Source organism: Trichoderma evansii (assembly GCF_050947405.1).
Source record: "Trichoderma evansii strain SZMC 28006 chromosome Unknown GGI43scaffold_2, whole genome shotgun sequence".
Taxonomy (NCBI): Eukaryota; Fungi; Ascomycota; class Sordariomycetes; order Hypocreales; family Hypocreaceae; genus Trichoderma; species Trichoderma evansii.
Window position 1 is genome coordinate 1,608,729 of NW_028145204.1, and position 20,795 is coordinate 1,629,523.

The 20,795-nt window shown below is 49.6% G+C and overlaps 7 protein-coding genes across 7 annotated transcripts; 6 read left to right on the forward strand and 1 right to left on the reverse strand.

Moving 5' to 3' along the window:
• Window positions 1-1,435: 1,435 nt before the first annotated feature.
• On the forward strand, window positions 1,436-4,382 carry GGI43DRAFT_379601 (uncharacterized protein; the record flags this gene model as incomplete). The annotated part of the gene is made up of 4 exons (XM_083202865.1): window positions 1,436-2,193; window positions 2,280-2,346; window positions 2,460-3,439; window positions 3,500-4,382. 4 exons carry the CDS (start codon window positions 1,436-1,438, stop codon window positions 4,380-4,382), a joined length of 2,688 nt encoding a protein of 895 aa, XP_083065058.1.
• Window positions 4,383-5,014: 632 nt separating this feature from the next.
• Window positions 5,015-7,595, forward strand: GGI43DRAFT_155035 (FAD-binding oxidoreductase). The gene is made up of 2 exons (XM_083199483.1): window positions 5,015-6,711; window positions 6,979-7,595. Exons 1-2 carry the CDS (start codon window positions 5,098-5,100, stop codon window positions 7,009-7,011), a joined length of 1,647 nt encoding a protein of 548 aa, XP_083065059.1. The 5' UTR covers window positions 5,015-5,097; the 3' UTR covers window positions 7,012-7,595.
• Window positions 7,596-8,561: 966 nt separating this feature from the next.
• On the forward strand, window positions 8,562-10,086 carry GGI43DRAFT_155052 (Zn(II)2Cys6 transcription factor domain-containing protein). Its single transcript, XM_083199484.1, has 5 exons — window positions 8,562-8,801; window positions 8,943-9,423; window positions 9,484-9,509; window positions 9,633-9,756; window positions 9,811-10,086. The coding sequence occupies exons 1-5, from the start codon at window positions 8,742-8,744 to the stop codon at window positions 9,906-9,908; spliced, it is 789 nt and encodes a 262-aa protein (XP_083065060.1). The 5' UTR covers window positions 8,562-8,741; the 3' UTR covers window positions 9,909-10,086.
• A 1,871-nt stretch (window positions 10,087-11,957) lies between these two features.
• GGI43DRAFT_393567 (interferon alpha-inducible IFI6/IFI27 family protein) lies at window positions 11,958-13,133 on the forward strand. The gene is made up of 2 exons (XM_083204685.1): window positions 11,958-12,645; window positions 12,715-13,133. Exons 1-2 carry the CDS (start codon window positions 12,048-12,050, stop codon window positions 12,843-12,845), a joined length of 729 nt encoding a protein of 242 aa, XP_083065061.1. The 5' UTR covers window positions 11,958-12,047; the 3' UTR covers window positions 12,846-13,133.
• A 383-nt stretch (window positions 13,134-13,516) lies between these two features.
• Window positions 13,517-14,574, forward strand: GGI43DRAFT_420416 (proteasome core particle subunit alpha 4; the record flags this gene model as incomplete). Its single annotated transcript, XM_083207815.1, has 4 exons — window positions 13,517-13,551; window positions 13,672-13,724; window positions 13,786-14,173; window positions 14,244-14,574. The coding sequence occupies 4 exons, from the start codon at window positions 13,517-13,519 to the stop codon at window positions 14,572-14,574; spliced, it is 807 nt and encodes a 268-aa protein (XP_083065062.1).
• A 197-nt stretch (window positions 14,575-14,771) lies between these two features.
• Window positions 14,772-15,328, reverse strand: GGI43DRAFT_379605 (CHY zinc finger protein; the record flags this gene model as incomplete). Its single annotated transcript, XM_083202866.1, has 2 exons — window positions 14,772-15,091; window positions 15,205-15,328. The coding sequence occupies 2 exons, from the start codon at window positions 15,326-15,328 to the stop codon at window positions 14,772-14,774; spliced, it is 444 nt and encodes a 147-aa protein (XP_083065063.1).
• Window positions 15,316-18,496, forward strand: GGI43DRAFT_155094 (P-loop containing nucleoside triphosphate hydrolase protein). The gene has a single exon (XM_083199485.1). It carries the CDS (start codon window positions 15,804-15,806, stop codon window positions 18,273-18,275), a length of 2,472 nt encoding a protein of 823 aa, XP_083065064.1. The 5' UTR covers window positions 15,316-15,803; the 3' UTR covers window positions 18,276-18,496.
• The last annotated feature ends 2,299 nt before the right edge of the window (window positions 18,497-20,795 follow it).

Below are 20,795 nucleotides of genomic sequence, written 5' to 3' on the forward strand. Positions count from 1 at the left end.
AATGGAACGATACAGAAAGATGTTTCAAACGTGGGATACCAAGTGTACAATGTAGATATGCAGATACATTCTTTGATACACATTTAGACGGGTGTAGGAGGAGTATCATGTACTAGGTATGTAGCAATCGGCATCACATTGGCTTCGTCAGTTATCAACGATATCAACATGAGCTGATTATGGAAAGGAACGTGCTTAGGTAGCCACCCTTGACTGCAGCCCATGAAAGACGACCTGTCATGTCCTTGGAGTCTGCACCCTGTGTGGTATAGGGGCGCGTCTTTGAACAAGCTTTCTAAGTCGAGTTTTGCCACCACCACCAGGCATGGATTCATATTTACGAGACTACCAGTAGTTTTATGTTTACTTGTGATAAAAAGAAGGCGGTCAATTATTAGTTCGTAGCAGTACTGCTAGGGATCATGCGGAATCAAAGCTCCCAGCCACGAGATTCACTGCCACCGGCCACTGACCCACGAAGGAAGGCTGGAGAGTATGTACTAAGGCGGCATCAAACTGTCCATCCTGAACGGATCTGCTTGTTCACGATTTGACAACTCAGCTGAAGCGAACCTGTTTCTGCAGCATCGAATGACTGCCGCGCAATCACCGGATGAAAAGAGTGGAGGAAATGGACAAAAACGACCATTCTTGCAGCCAAGCGAAGGGCAAGGCGCACGCCACGAAGGCCTGGCGTTCGCTGACCTTGCTTGGTAGAGTTTCATCACCGTTTTTGCGACCTGTAGGTTGATGCATCTCCATGCAGTAGCTGCTGGCGTTCGCTTGGAAATTGAGGAGGTTGGGTCGTCCACGAGGCGAACCTTGTCCGGATACTCTTGGAGCAGGTCGAGAGCCGAAATCGTGTTGATTCGAGTTTGGCTCCTCGATCCCGCCATGCGCTGACTTCTTGGCCGGGCCCTGGTCAAAGCTGGTGTAGAGACGTTTCTCATGTGGCAGCGTGGAGCCGTGCATGAGGATCCAATCGCTTAAGACGGCGAGGATGCTTGAACGGTGCCACGTCTAACGTTACGGAGCACCTGTCAAGCTCGCCCGCAGGACAGTCTAGAGAGGTTTCTGATACATCGTGTTGAGGTACCGTACCTGTCTGGAGAGTATAACTACAGTCGAAATCCAGGTGAAAATGAATTGAATAAAGACAACACAAAGGCAACAAAGCCAAGTAGCATCAATTTAATTCATAATAATCTGCTGGATTTTCCTCGTCCTTGAGTGTTGTCAAAGCACTCTCATTCTCTCTCCTATTATCCCCAGCTTTAAAGAAGTGAGGAAAGGAAGCCGAGCTGTCTTATCGATAAAGCCGCTTCTTTGTCCCCTCCTTTGTCGCAAGTACCTGTACATGTACCGGTACCACGACACCGACTGCTTGTTACCACTGTCACTCGTAGCGCTACTGCTGCTGCTCGCGCCCGCCCTCATGGCCTATAACAGCCTGTGCCACAGCGCCACGGGGCCGCTAAAGGCGCCTAGGGAGATGGCGCCCACAGGCCCCTCGCGGAAGGAGCTGCAGCCCGGCAACCTCGAGCTGGCCGACCAGTTCCCTGAATTTTGTTTACAAGCCCAGCGCCACCTGGACAGCGACACCAAAGTCGCTGCATCTCGCCAGCTCCATCTCCAGCTCCAGGTTCAGCGTCCCGTAACTCCGCCAGGGCTCTGGACGCCACCCAGATCGCCGGTCAGTCCTGTTGCTACCGTCTCCAAGGCTGAGGCTGAGCCGCTGTCTCTGCCGGTAGTATTTGCTGGGCGCCTGCAAAGGGGCCCCTCTCTATCTCTACCCCGGCCACGCTGCATTTCGGACCCCCCTCAGCGGAGTGGGCGGGACAAGGAGAGTAGTGGCATTACTGCTACGCGCCTCCAGCGGTCAGAGAAGCGCAGCTCATCATTGGGCACCAAAGCCCTGAGCCAGTCTCCGACGCACTCAAAGCTTTCCAGTCCTCCAAAGCCGCCGCCCAAGCCTGCAAAGTTTTCCAGACAACCTCGTCCGGCAGAACCTCAGAGCTCTGAATCCCCTGAAACTGCCTGTGACCTTGCCCTTATCGAGAGCAAGGCGCCTGCTGCCGACGTACTAGTCGATTCGTCGTCGATTCGGGGCGTCCATGACCAATTTCTCACAAGGATGACCTTCTCGGAGCAGCAGAGATGGATCACGGTCCAGGAAAAGACGTTTACAAAATGGTGCGTTTCAACCTGCCTAAACAGAGCAAGATGCTCAAATGTTTCTGTATGGACCCCGTAAAGTACTGACAAAGACTTTTCTCCAGGTTAAACACCAAAATTGTAGCCAGAAACCTGGAGGTGAAGGACCTGGTAAAAGATCTTAGTGACGGTGTAAGTTGAACTTGATGCACGCTTTGTATAGGATGTTTCCTCCTTTCTGCTTGCTGCCATGTATCGAGAGAGCTTCTTGCTAACGTGCGCTTCGTTTTTTTCTTCCCCTTTAGGTTATGCTGATTCACTTACTCGAATGTCTTTCTCAAGAATCCCTCGGTCGATATGCCTCCCGTCCGAAGCTTCGTGTCCAACGGTTCGAAAATGCCAACCTGGCCCTGGACTTTATCAAGTCCAGAGGCATTCAGATGACAAATATTGGCGCTGAGGACGTTGTTGATGGAAACCGCAAAATTGTTCTTGGTCTTATTTGGACCCTGATTCTCCGGTTTACAATTAGCGACATCAATCAAGAGGGTATGTCCGCCAAGGAGGGTTTGCTGCTATGGTGTCAACGGAAAACTGCATGCTACGATGAGGTCGAAGTTCGCGACTTTAGTAGCAGCTGGAACGACGGCCTCGCCTTCTGCGCCTTGCTGGATATTCACCGACCCGATTTGATCGACTTCGATACCTTGGACAAATCAGACCACCGCGGCAACATGCAGCTCGCCTTCGACATTGCCCACGAAGAGATTGGCATTCCCAAGCTGTTGGATGTTGAAGATGTGTGCGATGTAGCGAAGCCCGATGAGCGAAGTTTGATGACCTACATTGCCTACTGGTTCCATGCCTTTTCTCAGATGGAAAAAGTCGAAAATGCGGGACGACGAGTCGAAAAGTTTTTCAACAACATGCAAGGCGCGTGGGAGATGCAGAACGCCTACGAGAGACGAATGCGGGAACTCCTGAAGAATATCCGAGGCCAGGTTGATCAGTGGCACACGGCCAAATTCGAGGGCACTTATGCCGATGCAAAGGCCCAGGCGTCGGAATTCTCAGAGTACAAGAGGGGCAAGAAACGAGAATGGGTTGCAGAGAAGAGCGAGCTTGCCACACTATTAGGAAACATCAAAACGAAGCTCAGCACCTATCGGTTACGGCCTTATGAACCTCCTGCAGAGGTCAGTCAGGATGTCATTGAGAGGGATTGGAAGAGTCTTACAAAGAGCGAAATGGCTCGCGCGCAGCTCATCAATGAAACGATTCGAGAGTAAGTAAAAGCAATTCCCTGTGCAGAGCAAAAGGGTTGACCTGGCTAACAATACCGCAGCATCAAGAACGCGCTGAGAAAATCGTTTGCCGACAAAGCAAATGATTTTGCAATGGCCCTCAACACCATGCAGCTTGCCATTTCCGGATTGGATGGCGACATTGAAGATCAACTGCACCACGTCAAGAAACTCAGTGAAAACTTGCCGCCTCTCGATCGATATCTCAGTACTATTGCGGAAGTAGATGCCATGTGCGAGGAAGCAAACATTGAGGAGAACGACTTCACCACATATACATATGACGAACTGGCATACGAATTGACGCTTGTGAGATCCTCGGTTCAAAAGAAACTCTCTTTCTTGGAAAACCAGATGGTCGCTCGCAACATGACCAATTTAACGCCGATTCAGCTGGAAGAGTTTGAGAGTGTGTTCCGCCACTTTGACCGCGATGCCTCGAATTCGCTACAAGAGCTTGAGTTCAGTGCAGCTCTGGCCTCGCTGGGTCTAGTTTTCTCTGAAGATGAGATGCACGATTACTTTGTTGACACCTCTGGAGGCAAAGAATATGTTACATTCGAGCAGTTTATCCGCTTCATGGTCGACGTCACCGAAGATCAAAATACTGCCGAGCAAGTCTTCCAGTCGTTCCGTGAAGTTGCGGATGGCAAGCCATATGTCACTGAAATGGATCTGCGCCACAGTCTTGTTCCTGAAGAGGTCATTGATAAGCTCCTCGAGATGATGCCGGCGCATAGCGGCCCAGATATGTCACGGGATCGTGGCAAAGATCAGTTCGACTACATCTCCTTTATGGAGAAGATGATGGGCGAGGGCGGCGAAAACGCGGATGACGATATACCAGCCGGTGTGCTCCAAGATAGAACAAACATTGGCGATGATCGGCCCCGACGAGATTCAAAGGTGAACGGCCATGGGTAGTCGTGGTGCTTCATCATTTACATGACCCCAGCGTCGTGGTTATGGACGGCCTCCGTATAATTCTTTGTATACTTCCCCCTTTTATTTTTATTTTCCCCTTTTTGCGCGTGCACGCGTTATACGGAGTCCCTGTCTCCTATGTTGTCTGGATACTTGGTTGGAGAGGCAGCGGTGTTTTCGCGGTACCCTGGATGCATGCTAATGGTGTTTTTTTTTTTTTTTGGATGGTAAGGGTGCTGTAAAAAATTGGACACAATTTTATCATGGTTTAATTCTCGACGTTGAAATAATTGTACTTCGACGTTAGATAACCAAATTAATTGGCACTTGGCCTCCTTTTTATCAAATCAATTATTTCGTTGTTGCTTGTATAGAATCTGTAAATCCGTTGGCTGCTGCTTTGATAACCGGCTGCGAGTCCGTGTTCGGAGGCACAGGCAGGCCCACTAATGTTTTCAGAGCCTAATTGGACGCCTAGTGCCGCAAGAGCGACGCCTAACAGTGGAATTACGGCGCTCGAGCTGCCTAATAGGCTCCCGAAGAATTAAGCAATAGCTCCGGCTCTGCCTACCCGGAAATTCGATAACCGAAAGAAAGGAAGCTTCAACGTAGCAGCCCCGTCTGACTTCATTTTTCTTTTTTTCTCACTCCCTCTTTTATACCGCCCTTTTGGCTGCTGGCCTTACAACGCGCGAACACCTTGTTAACAGAGAAAATGGTTCCTCGATCGAGGCTTGTGCGTGTGCTGCGGGCGCCCAACCAGCGAATTGGAGCAATTGGCAGTGCTAGCTTTTTGACTAGCCATTCAACTGCTTCGGTTCGATGCTTTGCGACTTCGGTACCTAGACTACTGTCTCAATCACATGCAGTCCAGCACCTGGCAAAGCTCACATCCGACACCTACCCTGACATAAAGAGAGATCCCAACTTTGCGTCGCTAACGGCAGAGGATGTTGCTTACTTCAAGAACCTCCTCGGCGGTGAACAGGCTGTGATTGACGGCGCCAATGCTGCGGCTGAGGACGATCTCAAGCCTTTCAACGAGGATTGGATGCACAAGTATCGAGGTCAGAGTCGGCTCGTCCTTAAGCCAGGATCGACCGAGGAGGTCAGCAAGATTTTGAAATACTGCAATGAGAAGAAGCTGGCCGTCGTACCACAGGGTGGTAACACAGGCCTTGTGGGCGGCTCGGTACCTATTTTCGACGAAATCGTCATCAATATGAGCCGTATGAACCAGATTCACTCCTTTGATGAGGTCAGCGGCTCTCTCGTGTTGGATGCTGGATGCATCTTGGAGGTAGCCGATCAGTACCTCGCCGAAAGAGGATATATCTTTCCCCTCGACCTAGGAGCCAAGGGATCCTGCCATGTAGGCGGTAATGTTGCCACCAACGCAGGCGGTCTGCGATTGCTGCGCTACGGAAGTTTGCATGGAACTGTTTTGGGCATGGAAGCTGTACTGCCGGACGGCACCATCATGAATGACATGTGCGCTCTACGCAAAAACAACACGGGCTACGACTTGAAGCAGCTGTTCATCGGCGGTGAGGGAACCATCGGAATTATCACCAAGCTGGTTATCCAGTGCCCGCAGCGCTCGGCTGCTGTCAATGTGGCCTTTTTTGGCGTGGATTCCTTCCAAAAGGCGCAACTCGCCTTTCGAGAAGCCAAGAAGCAGCTGGGAGAAATCCTCTCTGCTTTCGAACTAATGGATTCTCGGAGCCAGCAGATTGTACACGAGATTAAAGGAGAGGAGCGACCGCTGGAGGGCGATCACCCATTCTACTGTCTCATTGAGACCAGCGGTTCCAACGGCGACCACGACAATGAGAAGCTGGAAAAGTTCCTCGAAGACGTGTTGACCCAGGAGATTGTGACAGACGGTGTCGTCGCGCAAGGCGAATCTCAGGCGAAGGCGCTGTGGAGCTGGCGCGAGAGCATCACCGAGTGCATTGGACATGGTGGTGGCGTCTACAAGTACGACGTCTCAATCCCACTGGCAGAGATGTACTCACTCGTCGAGGATGTGAGGGAGCGCATGGGGGAGGCTGGTCTGATCGGTGATGCCGAGGAGTTTCCGGTGAGCGCAGTGGTGGGCTATGGTCATATGGGTGACTCTAACCTGCACCTGAATGTGGCTGTAAGACGGTATGACGCCAAGGTCGAGGAGGCTCTGGAGCCTTTTGTGTACGAATGGATCGCGAAGCGTAATGGTAGCATCAGCGCCGAGCATGGGTTAGGATTGGCCAAGAAGAACTTCGTCAACTATAGCCGGAACGACACTGTGATTGGTCTGATGAAGCAGATTAAGAAGCTGTATGACCCGGTAAGCTCCCTTGTCTCCTCGCTAGCGGTTTTTTTCTTCTTTTTCTATTTTCGCTTGTCGTTTATCGCTTGTTTCTCATCCATGCAACCTGTTTCAACTTCTCGTGTTTCATGATCTGCCGTTTCCTCGGCCAGATCCTCTGATTTATGATGGATTGTCACATGTGCTCGGAGCTGCCTTGCGGCTGGAGGAGGGCGCGCGCAAACATGCACGATTTTCCCACTATTGCTAAGCGGTAGGGCTGACACTGACAATTCTTGATGACAGAATGGAATTATGAATCCGTACAAATACATCTGACCGGGGTATTGGTCCGAGCAGTAGAGGGTGGCGGACGAGGATGCGATAGTAATACCAGTACGTATTGGCGGCCCTTCCTAAATCAGGCTCTCCCACCTTTGGCCATTTGCATGTCTGTATGTAAGTCATGACATACCCACACTATCACCTAGTACGAGTAGCGAATGTATGCGGACCGCTCCCCTGGATCCCCTTAGGCATACTCTTCACATCTTGTAACTCTTTTGAGCCTGGCGCCGTTTCCCGATCCAGTGTTATGTCGGCCGACACCGGTTTGTGTGCACGGCCATAAGGGGGATTTCCGGGCTAAACGCATTCCCGGGAAAAAGGCCGTTATGATTGTAGCATTTGGACCAGTCGCGTTTTGGCGGTCTAGGTGATGGCAGCTTGTTCATCGTGATTTACGAGGTTTCTGCAGGCATCAAAGTATCCGATTTTGGCGAGGCTGCTGGGCTCCCGGAACGGTTCCTTGGGGTTTGCTCGACCAGGGGGTCCCGGGCGACCTATCAGAACGCCGGACGGGCTGAGCGCCGCAGAGGCTGAGGGAGCCACCGAAGCCTAAAGAAGCACTTTGCATTCACGACGATGCTTTATCTCTCATAGGCTGTATTCCTGTCATTTCAGCAGCCCGTCCAATGACAACGTGCGCCTTGTTCAAACATCTGATCGCTGACGCACAGAGGCACGCTCAGTTGTCTCGGTGGATCAGCCAACCAGGAGCAGAGCTGGCCCTCCGCGTCAGCCCTACGAAACTTAGTGCCAGAAAGAACTTGGTGGGACTGCAGTAGAGAGGGCTGCCAGCCATGTTAGCGTCATGCCGGGCGGACACAGAGCTGCTTTCTAATGGATAACTGCCCTGCCAGAGAGGGAGGGAAGATGAGAAGAGATGCAATGATACAGAGAGAATCCAGAGCGGGAGGGAGGGCTAGCAAGAGGCCTCGGAACCCCTGAACCGACTGGTAACGTGTAAGCCTTGCATATCATGTTGACCCATGGAGCTTGATGCCGAGAGGCCATCATAGCCTTCTCATTCGCCCGACGCCTGGTCGCCGTTCGTACGTTTTGGCTTCGGTGGTTGCCGGGCTTTGATGGGGGAAGCCACCAATCCACGCCCAAAGCCCCATGCTAAAGGCGGAGTTGGGTGCCTGCCAATATTTCCCAAAGGCCAATGTTGAAATGCCATTCGACGCTCAATATTGGACATATCTCATGTGGAGATCACCAATTTCCTCCATCTAGTATGGTCCCTTTGCTGCCATGTGGTTCTGGCCTGGCTGTCCCTGTTCACCACCTCACCTCCGTACTTGGCCCGACCCTTACCAGTTCCATCCATCTAAATGACTACCTACCTTGTTTGCTGCTAGAATAGCTCCCGTGCGCGAATGCATGTCCAGGAGGCCTATGGCTCACGCCGGCCCTCTTTCTTTCTTCCCTCTTCCACAAATATAAAACAGACCCAACATGATGCAAAGAGGATAAGCGGTGGCAAAGAGAGCAAGGCTGCGGGTCAGATTGCAGCATCGAGGACCAAGCAAACAACTCTTGTTCTATAGACGAACCGGACATTTTTTTTTCTAATTTCATTTTCTTTCTGGAAAGGCTGAAGAACAAGCGCTGCCGTTCCCCACACAGGCCAAACCGCACGCACACTCCAAGGCCCAAAGACAGGCCGGCATATACACGCATACATACGCATACACACGAACACGCCAAACGCAAAAACCGACAAAATGGTTGGTGTTCCGGGCAAGTATAAGGGGTGTGAGACTTGCCGCAGGCGAAGAGTCAAGGTTTGTTCTTGTTTCCCTTTAATTTCTTTGTTCGGCACGAATCAAACATAGGGAGAGAAGAACACGGAGATGAAGAAAAAAAGCGAGAGAGACGACAAGAAAAAGAATGTATGAGAAGCAACTAACATGACGAGAAAACAGTGCAGCAATGAACGACCATTTTGCCAGAACTGCATCAGCAGCGGCAGAACCTGCGAAGGATACGAAAGAGAGCGAGTATTCATCACCGGCACGCCTGAAAACAAAGGCCGTGTTGCTTCGCACCCAAAGAAGACCACACCATCCAGGAAGCCAAAGGCAAGCCCTAGCCCGAGTGTCAAGGCCGACGAGCTGGAGAGTGGTAGCAGCAGCATCATGAGCAGCCCTCAGCTCTTCCAACCTCTGGGACCACTAACCTCTGCATGGGATGATTACATTCGCTTGTCCTCGGGCGGCCCAGGAGCACCCGAATTCCCCGCCCTTATTACCGCACTTCAAACGAATTTGCAAAATGTCGCGAGACACGAAGTACCAGTCGGCAGCGAGTCCAGCGGTGATGGATCCATCGCGGGATCCTTGAGTGCTCTACAGTTCCCCCCTTATGTAGCAGCCGAGCTGCTATTGGCGGCGGACGATGCTTTCGGTATGAATGCACAATGCTTTGTGCGCCAAAAGGCCACTAACGGTGAGCATGACTCAACAGAGAGTTATTGCGCATTTCTTTTCGAGGTGAGTTTTGCTTGTTTTGTCCGTTTTATACTTCTTGTCCGAGTCATTATCCCGCGGAGTTTATTTCCCGAGTGGTGTTGTGTTTATGTCCGGTCGAAGCTAATCGGAGATCAATTATAACAGCACGATACATCGGGCGCAGCATGGAGACTCACAGCAGAGCATATGACTCGGCTTGGACCGCATTACTTCGCCTCTTTTCCGAATCATCATTTCTTTGTGAGGGTATACCGCCCTGCGGCTGTAGGTTGTCCCACTCGCATCTCCCCCTTTCTCCGGAATTCTAACCATTAAATAATAGATGAGCATTGCTCTCTTGAGCCGGCACGATACCTTCTTGCGAATACCAGAATGGACCACGATACCGTGGGAGCAGCACCCAAAATCCCCTCTCGATGAGCTGTTTGACATTGTGCTTCAGCTTCCAGCCCTCCTCGAACAAATGGATCGAATCGTCCATCTACAAGCGACCCTTGCTCGCCGCACGCAAGCACAAGAGCTCCTTCACCATTGCCTAATTGTAGAAGCACAGTTTCGACAATGGCTACAAGGCGCTTACAGGGGAGCAGAAGAGAATTCCTTCCCATACTGGGCTGAGGAGTTGAGGAGCCCTGGTGGCGCCATTCCCTTTGCCAACGCATATGCTTTCAAGGACGGACTCACCGGTTTGATGTTCGTCTACTATTGGATGGCCATGATTCCATTCCATCAGTGCATTGAAACTATTCACATGGCTATTTTCGAGCCAGTTGTTGATGCGTACCCCCAGGTGTGGCCGGAACTACCATCCAGCCTGCAAATTGACCCAGCCCACTACCAGGATGGGCGGGAGCTGGCGGCTAATATATGCCGAGGGCTCGATTCGGCTCTCGAATCTACTGTACAGCCTGATATGCTCCTGGGCCCGATGACGGTTGCCATGAACTTTTACCGAGACATCAATGTCACATCACAGGATGGTGTGCTTGAGATTCTCTGGCTGGACGGCTTTAAGAAGCGGCTATGGGCGAAAGCACAAGCTGTGACGAGCGTCTTACAGGCCCACACATGGTCTGAAGTGGCCAAATTCTAATGAATAATATATGTCTGAATGTGTCAAAAGTGACGAGCGATGAAAGGCGTACGAATACTGACGACCAACGAAGACAAGAGCGAAAACAAATTGACGATCGACGAAGACGATGAACCGAAGATGGTAATACAGTGTAGAATACCTTGTATAGCGACATTTGAAACTTGTTTTTTTTTTAAGAGAAGAGCGGGAAAAGATAGATGGTATCCATATAGAGATTTGCAGGGAGACAGCTGGACTGCCGTGGAACGAAGGGACAAAGCGGAAACTTCATAAAACCAAGCGGGACATTGGCTTCTTCTGAGAAGGATTTTTTTTTCTTCGTGAAAGCGGAAATTGAATCATTTTCTATAGCTTTTGAATATTACTACTCCAACTTTATCAATCCTACTTATCAATCAGCTTCTATTTTGGGGTTATGCGTGCGTCTTGGTAATATAGCCTGTTTTGTCTAAGTCATCCGTGGCTAATAATAGTACAGTTGTTGGGCGTTGAGATATATACTGTAAAACACGCGTATTTCTCTATAGATGCACTAAAATCTGTAAAATATGACTAGCAGTTAAACTGTATTAGCTTAGGCGATCTGACTTGCTTTCCTTTTAACTTGATCTGTCTTGCTGCATTCTAACCTCTAAGAAGCAGAGTCCCGCATGACAACTCAGGCATAGAAACTCGTATATGCAGCAAATGGATCGACTTTTCCTTCTTATTTAGTGGAGCATTTTAACTGCATGTTTTGCTTGCTACCTGCTAGTCTAGTTGACCGTTTATATGCGCATGCATCCTTTCTTCTTTGGGTAACTGGAATGCGGAACTTTTTTTTTTTGATACTGAGATTCAATAGTTTTCGCTAGCGCCAGATCAGATCGTAGTGGCGGAACCACTTTAAAGAACGTTTGGAATGCGTGTACGTGTATTTATTGGCTTCTTTCAATAAATGGAGCATTTGAATATTCATTGTCACTTTTAACGTTCGAGAAGCGTTATGAGAAAAAAGTAAACATTGCGGAGGAGTAGTGTGATGTTTGTATAATTTCCGAAACTAGGTGATCGTCTTACCAACTAGAATCTGATCGTGCCTCATGTGAGTCAAAACTTCTAGGCCAAGTCCTTAGAGATTTGTGGTTTTATATTATTTGTCTAATCGTCTTTATATATTTTCTAGTCATATCTGCATTGTCTAATTGATTGGTCGTCGTTATGGGCCGCCATTATTGGCCTATTTCTGTTTAGCGTGATCTACTGCGGGAGGCCTACTACAATCATGATGTACTCTCCAATAGCATTGAGGCGTGTAAGCCAAGGTTGCTATCCAATGGGAGCTTGTCTAATAAAACATGCATAATCTTTTAACTAGCGAGGCCTGCATGGTGTGACACTTGGCAGTCTCTCATCCAAGTACGTCAAGAGTTGACCGCCTAAAGAAGAGAACCTTCGTAGTAGACATTGGAGAGGTATAAGAAATGAGCCGTTTCGCACTCAGCGAGCGATCAGATCTATCCGCTACATATCGCCTGGTTCCCATCACAATTTTTTACAAAGTACAAATTACTATCATGGAGTCCATAAATGCAATTTTAAGCTGCATTTGCGGTTCATCTGAGCCTGCATCAGATTTCTATCCTGATGAGAAGTATTCCATCATAGCGCTTTTGTCCTCCCAGCGTGAGCCATTCATGTGCACCCATGAGAAAATTGCGGTTGATGTCGTCGATATTCTACTTTGTGCAGAAAAGCATGGTAAAAATCTCAAGAAACAGCTTGATGAAACTGTTGGAACACTTGGTTGGTCTGAGATGCTTGCAAAACGCATTTTAAACACTTTAGTAGGAGCGATTAAAGAGGGCCGCGACAAGATGGGCCCAGCCTTTGCTAAAGCGTACGACGATGCCGTCAATGAAACCGATTCTTTGTTTCATAAACTTGTTCAGGATGCTAGAGATCATCCTCTTGAATTGGCAGCTACTGTGTTGATTACCATCATCGCTATCGGTGTGCTTATTATGTTGGCACCGTATATCTTGGAGCTTCTGGGATTTAGTGAGCTGGGTCCTGTAGAAGGTAAGTTGTCAGTGATGGTGTGTCTGTTTTGGTCATTATTCTCCATCTCTAATAAATTTTTGATGATAGGGACCTTTGCTTCCTGGTGGGAATCGACATATGCAGGTAACATCCCGGCAGGGTCAATGTTCTCATACTTCCAGCGTTTGGGCATGAATTGGGGGAAGAAGAGGTTGGCCACACTAGAGAAGTACACTTGAGGTGTGATATTTGGGGTCTATTTAAAACCTATCCGAAATATCCCCTGCTAGAAAATAAATCTCCGACAGTCATTCTTGCAAAATTTGACAGGATAGATCTTCATGCTGGGAAGGATACATGTGCCCATGATGGAGAACTGAGTTTGGTGGTCGGCTAACAGTGTACTGATTGTTCATTAAGTGACTCTTTACGTTGAATGTTCGTAACTTTACTATTTGTTCATTGCAATCATTAGGAGGTACCTAGTAGATACTGCCCGTTAAAAAGGTACAATTAAACTGCCCTTAGATGTATGGACGCTTATAAGTCGGAGTATCTCCAAGTGACGCCTGCTGAGTCATCTGATTCGTACTATCGGAATCAAGCCACATGTGCGCCACAGGATGATGTACGTGGTCGCCCGCCTTCACGTTTCTCCGTTCCCCAGCGCGGCTGCCCAGGGAGCTCTAGCTCTAGCCTTCCAATGTACCGCCACAGACAGGCAAGGTAGGCTGCCACTCTGACGAAGCTCCGCTGGAACCAGCATATCGACCCCCCCAATATCGACGTCAAAGTGCCAGAACCGCAACCTCATCTTCAACAGCATTGACCTGCCACCAGATTGCACTCGGTGGCCTTGAGCGAAAAGGATTGTTTAGATTCCAATTTCTACAGAAAATAATTAACGGCCATGGCGTCTGGTTACGACAGAGCTCTGTCGGGTAAGTTATTCCGCATTCTGGCTGGTCTTGATATCTATGCTGATATTGTTCTTGTATCCAGTCTTCAGGTTTGTGCTGCCGCAGCCGCGTCTACCCTCGAATCTCTCATCTAACATTATCTTAGCCCCGACGGACACGTTTTCCAGGTTGAATATGCCGGCGAAGCTGTGAAGAGAGGTCCGTTTACACACACGAAAGCCGTCTTCCCACCCCACCTCGACTGACTTTCTCGGGATAGGTACATGCGCTGTTGGCGTCAAAGGCAAGGATGTGGTTGTGCTAGGATGCGAGAAGAGATCTGCGATGAAGCTGCAGGACACCCGAATTACGCCTTCCAAGATCCAGGTCTTGGATCACCATGTCGCTCTGGCCTTTGCCGGCCTGAATGCAGATGCCCGAATCCTCGTCGACAAGGCACGATTAGAAGCCCAATCCCACCGATTGTCGGTTGAAGACCCCGTTACGATCGAGTACATCACAAAATACGTTGCCGGTGTGCAGCAGCGCTATACACAAGCTGGAGGTGTCCGACCATTCGGTATTAGTACCCTGGTGGTTGGTTTTGACAATGGCAGCCAGGTGCCCAGACTGTACCAGACAGAGCCTTCTGGTATCTACTCAGCTTGGTAAAGCTCTCTTATTACACACATACCCGCGCTATTCCTCATACAATGGCTAACTTTTTGACGGTCACAGGAAAGCAAATGCTATTGGTCGCTCAAGCAAGACGGTTCGAGAGTTCCTGGAGCGAAACTACAAGGAGGATATGGATAGACAGACCACCATCAGACTGGCGATCAAGTCTCTTCTCGAGGTCGTCCAGACAGGTGCGAAGAACATTGAGATTGCCCTCATGGCCCCCGGCGCGTCTATGGAGCTTCTGCCGACGGACGAGATTGAGGGCTACGTGAAGGAGATTGAGCAAGAGAAGCAGGAGGAGGCTGCCAAGAAGAAGACTGGACGGACACCAGGCACTGGAAGCGCTGCTATTCTGACGAGAAGCGGCGATGACTCTGCTGCTGAATAAAGAATAAATGGAACTTGATATTTATTGGAATGCAAACAAACTTAGAGCGCAGATGATGCTGTATCAACATATGCAAATCTGAACAAGGGATGCCATAAACAAAATCGCACCCCATCTTTGGGGAAAAAAAAAAGAACTCCAATTTATTGTGATGCCATGCAACGCCGCTATTTCCTAAACACAATGTATTATGCCGCTCAGCCCAGCCTATCGGCGTCCGGTGTTGGGTCAAAGATGGTCCTCATGCCATCCTGCTTTACTCTCTCATCCTTCAGTAGCTTGTTGTTCATCCGGACATCGTCACCCTCAATGGTCAAGGCGGCCTTGGGGGTCTTGGCCTCGATGACGAAATGGTTATCGCAGTGCGGGCAGTATTCGTCGCTCTCGTCAAACTCTTCGGCGTCTTTGCGGAAGACCTTTTTGCACTTCTTGCAAGCAAAGGTCATTTCCATGCTCTGCTTGAGAGGATGGGTCTCCTGCTCTTGGTGGCACTCTGCGCAGTCGAACCATTTCCGGCCTGGCAAGTTTCCGGGGAATATGTTAGCAAGCGGGGATAGATAGGACAAATCGAGACGACAGGTATAATTGGGGTTGGATAATAGATTCGGTGACTTTGTAATCGTAACGTACAGCATGGTGACCGGATAGCGACTTGGGCATTGAGAATATGTTTGCTGGACGCATGTTTAGCATTAGGGAGAGCTTCTCGATATTTCGGATCGCAATGTGCGGCGGTATTCAGTACGTACCACATGGTGAAAATCAGAAGCCGCAGATGTTGCAGCTTGAAATTATTTGTTTCTTAGATTTTTTCTCAACGACAAAAGCGAAACAGTCTTCCGTTGCTGTCCACCCGCTTCTTACTAACGAATGTGTATTTCAGGAGCTGCTCTTTATCGTGCCTTCAGCGGTTGATTTCTCAATGCCCAAGAACAGCTGCTATTGGCGGGGTGCTTTTAGTGCATCTGCCTCCCTGGAATACAGCGCCTGTGTAATTTTTGAGGCTTAGCGCGCCTTAGCGCCCATGAGTCAGCACTCAACCTGTGACCTGGGTTGTTAATGACCGTGAAGTCCATTCGCCTTCCAGATGAATCTTGTTCTGCTTTCTTCCTCAGTCGCTGGCTTGCTTGCTCGCCACTTCTCCTTCTCTTGACAGCGGTGACGATCCTCTTTTCTTTTCGTCAGGTCAACGGCTACGGCGCGCAGTCTTGACAGTAGCAGAATTCACGATGCCTCCCAAAAGGAAGGCAGGCACCAGCGCCGTGCAAGGAGGGCTGAAGGCTGGTCGGTCCTCGCGCATGTCGACGCCAGGGGGAGTGACTCCTCGCAGCATCGATAGTGGCGATGAGGTGGTGGAGGATGAAGACGCCCCCGTGGATGAAGAACTGGAACAGGATATCGACAAGAATATAGATCGCTTCTCACTGGGGCGGTACCAGAAGAAGCACCACATCCGGGAGCCTCTTCCGCATATCTTTGGTAGCAATGATTTCTCGTATCTTGATCTCAAGAAAGATCACCAGAACCGGCCGCTTTGGATCGATCCTCAGAAAGGTAGAATCATCCTCGAGAGTTTCAATCCGCTGGCGGAGCAGGCCCAGGATTTCCTCATTACTATTGCCGAGCCTCTGTCGCGCCCGACGTTTATGCACGAGTATGCCCTCACTACACATAGTCTCTACGCCGCCGTATCCGTCGGCTTGTCGCCTCATGACATAATAAACACTCTCGATCGCTTTCTCAAGACGCCTCTGCCGGTCGAGATTCGGTCGTTTATCGAGAGCTGTACACAGAGCTACGGCAAGGTCAAGCTTGTCTTGAAGAACACCAAGTACTACGTCGAGAGTCCAGACCCCAACATGCTGCAGATGCTGCTCAAAAACCCAAGGATCGGTCCTCTTCGCGTCCAAGGAACGGCAGAAATCACAACATCGGCGGCGCCCAAGCTCGGAAACTTGGTCATTCCTGGAACCAAGAATGCCGCGGGAGTCAAACAGGGCGAGCAGTCGCACGAAGGCCAGCCAATCCAGGAAGGCGACGTGCTCGCTCGATTAGGCGAAGAAGATGATGACGACCAGGAAGTCACACACTCCTTTGAGATTGCGGATAAAGACGTGGAGACTGTACAGAAAGAATGTCTCAACTTGGGATTCCCGGTTCTCGAAGAGTACGATTTCCGACGTGATGAAGTTAACGCGACTCTCGACATCGACCTCAAGCCTGGTACTCAGATTCGACCGTATCAGGAGAAAAGCCTTAGCAAAATGTTCGGAAACGGACGTGCCAAGAGCGGCCTGATCGTCTTACCTTGTGGTGCTGGAAAGACGCTGGTTGGTATTACCGCCGCATGCACCATCAAGAAAGGCGTCATTGTGCTTTGTACTAGTTCTATGTCCGTTGTTCAGTGGCGTAATGAGTTCTTGAAATGGTCCAACATTAATCCAGACGATATCGTCGCCTTCACATCGGATTCTAAGAACAGTGTCTTCACAGGAAGCACTGGTATCATCGTCACTACTTACTCTATGGTCACCCAATCCAGAGCCAGATCGTACGATGCCGAGAAGATGATGAGATTCCTTACTGGGCGAGAATGGGGTCTGATGCTTTTGGACGAGGTTCACGTCGTGCCCGCCAACATCTTCCGAAAGGTCACCTCGTCCATCAAGACTCACTCCAAGCTGGGCTTAACGGCCACGCTGCTTCGAGAAGATGATAAAATCTCCGATCTCAACTTCCTTATCGGCCCAAAGCTATTCGAGGCCAACTGGATGGAGCTGTCAAAGCAGGGCCATATTGCACGAGTTCAGTGTGCCGAAGTCTGGTGTCCAATGCCCACCGAATTCTATGACGAATACCTTCGAGCACCATCGCGCAAGAAGAATTTGCTTTACATTATGAACCCGCGCAAGTTCCAGGCTTGCCAGTACCTCATAAACTATCATGAATCAAGAGGCGACAAGATTATTGTCTTCTCAGATAATGTGTATGCGTTGAAGGCATATGCCCTGAAGTTAGGAAAAGCATTCATCTACGGCGGTACTGGACAGGCAGAACGTCTGCAAGTGTTGGAAAACTTTCAACACAATCCGCAAGTCAACACGTTGTTTTTGTCAAAGATTGGTGATACATCGTTGGATTTGCCGGAGGCCACATGTCTGATTCAGATATCATCACACTACGGTTCTCGACGTCAAGAGGCGCAGCGGCTTGGACGAATCCTTAGAGCCAAGCGTAGGAATGACGAAGGCTTTAATGCATTCTTCTATTCGCTAGTCTCTAAAGATACGCAGGAAATGTATTTTTCATCCAAGCGACAGGCCTTTCTGGTTGACCAAGGTTACGCCTTCAAAGTCATTACTCAACTGGCAAACATTGAGAAGACGCCCGGGTTAGCCTTTGCAACTGCGACTGAGCGCCGTGAGCTTCTACAGAAGGTACTGGTCGAGAACGAGACGATGGATGACGAGGACATTACAGATGACTTGTTCCACAGCGGCACCATGGGGCGGAAGAAGAAGGGAGGCGCTCGCCGAACGGCAGGCACTCTAGGCGAGCTCAGTGGTGGACAGGATATGGCTTACATTGAACAGAACAAGAAGATGAATGCCGCTCTCAAGAAAGGAAAAGGAAAAAAGGAGAGCAGCGCGTTCTTCAAGAAGATTGGACGAGAAAATGCTAGGCGGGCTGCCTTGGCTTAGACATGCAACCTCAGCACATAATTATTCTTTTGCGATTTTATTATCAACACCTATTACAGATTGGATGGTTCGACTCTGACATAAGGCTTGATTTGGTGCATGGCGTTGTGGTTTACATATATGAAAGCATTGCGGAAAAGCAAAATGCTCTCTTGGCACATGGCGTTATTGATTTCGGATCTTGCGTTGATGCGAACAAGGTCTATATTGGCCCATAAATGAAATACATTATTAGACGAATAGGTCAGCTCTAGCAAATACAACATTGTCATTTTTTCTCCAGTTTATCTCGCTGTTTTACTTTTTTGGTTGCCTGCATGCATAGTGAGCAGTCATCTAAGTAAGCATCTCGTGACAACCATCGTATGTTGGCGAGACATGGAGGGAATGTCCGCGACAAATTGAGACCACTGGATCGGCAGTGCGAAGAGGAGGCTTGGAGATGCCCAAAGTCCACCTCGTGCGTAGCATGGAAGAGCCCAAATCAAGGGGCATTATTCTCATTGGACGCAGATGGGAGAATTGCTCACGCATACTCGCAATGGCTGCATATCGTGATGCGGACAGCGTGAGCCTTATTAGCCGCGATAAGCAGAATGGCGAGCTAGGCGGACATGTGTGCCACAGACAGACAGGTCTACCGCGTGATATGTTGCTCCATAGCTTGTTTTCGAGGGGTATGTCTTGCGAACGAACTACCAAGCGAACAAAGCAGGGTTATGTATGTGTATGTATAAGTAGCAGCAGCGTGGATCTACCTGACTCCTACTACCCCACAGAATGATGCTGGGCTCGATGCATGGAGAATTGGCTGAGTGGGCTTGGCGCCTGATTGGGGGCCTGGGCTAAAGTTGCTGCTTTTTTTTTTTCTTTGATAGAGAACTGATTTGGAACGGGGAAACGGCCCTATGCACGAGTATGGTAGGTGCGTGGTGGTGCATGTGCATGTGCGTCCATATGCATGTCAATGCGTGTGTGCATCGTATAACGTATCTATCTATCGACGATGCACGCTTTTAGGCCTTGTTATATCATAGGGCAGCTTTGATGTTGGTGTTGGTGTTGGTGTTGCGTGGAAAGGGCATTGGCGTGGTTGCACGAAGCTTTAGAACATGTTATGGAGCTTCTGAATCTAGAACATGCCTGATGTAGAGATCGAGATATTCCTATTAAGTAACTTAATTGAATCCCTTGCGCTTTTGTGTAACGATGAAGGCGATACAGTTGGCAGATCAGGTAATTAGAACTCATCTTGTGTCATGTACTACCAATTATAGCATCCCAATGGTCCCGAAGAATGTATGTAGGGAGCCTCAGTCTAGTTACCCAATTCGGGTCATTTTTGCCGTTGGTGTTGCGGGCTAAAATAAAACGGTCGGTGCGAAACGCCGGGGCCATGAAACGAGGCAGGAAACAAAACGAGACGGATGTTGCATCCGGCCGGGAGGGTATCACGATGAGAGAGCTACAAAGAAATGGGGCATAGTAGGTAGTACTGGCAGTATAAGAAAAGTGCCGCAAAATGACACGTTCGTCCAGTTTTGAATTTTGGGGGATCGGCGGCGATGCATGAGAACTCTCTGAGTTTAGGAGATGATAAGAAAGTCGGGTGACATCATTGTCAGCTGTGACTTGTAGCATTTGGCTTTCATGATGATGCCCAATGTTGTTTACGCATACGAGAGTCTAAAGAGGATAATTCCGCTATAGCACTTAGTCCTCTCTCAGGGTACTGTTTGTGCCTACTCCAGTATAATATTAGCTGTATACTGATCGTAGCAGACTTTTTTTGGCACTGCTAATATTGGTGAGATCAATTTCATTAGCACTTGTTTACCCCGGCTGCGCGCGGCATGGCCGTCGGGCACTACGGGGCATTTATTGATTCGGGGAGATTCGCTGAGTACTTCGTTTCGTACAATGTTCGCTGTTCGGCGTTTCTGCTAGGGGCCGGTCGCCACCTTCTGGGCCGCCGCGTGTTTTTTTCTAGGCTCCCTTTCACAGAAGCATTGCACAGTAGATCAGGGGAGAGAATTGGGGCGATGGAACGCGCGTGGCTGATGTTAGGCTCCTGTCATTGTGATACTCCTCGGAGCTTTTGGGCGTCGTAGACGTAATGGCACCTCGTAGTTGGTGCTGCTAGAGCCAATTGAGGCGCGGTCGTTGGGTATTCTGCTGTTTAGCATGCTGTAGATCTAGATGCTAGGCCTGAGATCTTCTTCCATGGATGTACATCTTTGCAACTGAGGAAAAGGCCGGAGTCTGGGCTGAATGAGGACAGTGCTCCGCACAAGCAGTATTACTCGTACCGATGAATGCTGGTTTCGATCAAGGCACTACGGCCTGGCAGAGGTCCGTAGAGGCCCGTAATAGTGGCTCTCGCATACTTGGTAGTGGGATTTACAGCAGTTTGGTGCCAAGCGCAGCGCTGACCGCGGCGTTCTAGGTCAGGCCAAATGCCTGGGCTAAGCTTTGTACTAGGTGGGCTAAGCCTCTCTTGGCAAGGGCTGTCCGCGCATG

What these genes read in the sequence shown, in the direction of transcription:
- GGI43DRAFT_393567 (XM_083204685.1), top strand. Translation starts at nt 12,048, where the DNA reads ATGAGCCGTTTCGCACTCAGCGAGCGATCAGATCTATCCGCTACATAT. An exon ending in TGAGCTGGGTCCTGTAGAAG is followed by an intron (nt 12,646 to 12,714) that starts GTAAGTTGTCAG and finishes TTTTGATGATAG; the next exon opens with GGACCTTTGCTTCCTGGTGG.
- GGI43DRAFT_155035 (XM_083199483.1), top strand. Translation starts at nt 5,098, where the DNA reads ATGGTTCCTCGATCGAGGCTTGTGCGTGTGCTGCGGGCGCCCAACCAG. An exon ending in TTAAGAAGCTGTATGACCCG is followed by an intron (nt 6,712 to 6,978) that starts GTAAGCTCCCTT and finishes TCTTGATGACAG; the next exon opens with AATGGAATTATGAATCCGTA.
- GGI43DRAFT_155094 (XM_083199485.1), top strand. Translation starts at nt 15,804, where the DNA reads ATGCCTCCCAAAAGGAAGGCAGGCACCAGCGCCGTGCAAGGAGGGCTG.
- GGI43DRAFT_155052 (XM_083199484.1), top strand. Translation starts at nt 8,742, where the DNA reads ATGGTTGGTGTTCCGGGCAAGTATAAGGGGTGTGAGACTTGCCGCAGG. An exon ending in GCCGCAGGCGAAGAGTCAAG is followed by an intron (nt 8,802 to 8,942) that starts GTTTGTTCTTGT and finishes ACGAGAAAACAG; the next exon opens with TGCAGCAATGAACGACCATT. An exon ending in ATTGCGCATTTCTTTTCGAG is followed by an intron (nt 9,510 to 9,632) that starts GTGAGTTTTGCT and finishes CAATTATAACAG; the next exon opens with CACGATACATCGGGCGCAGC.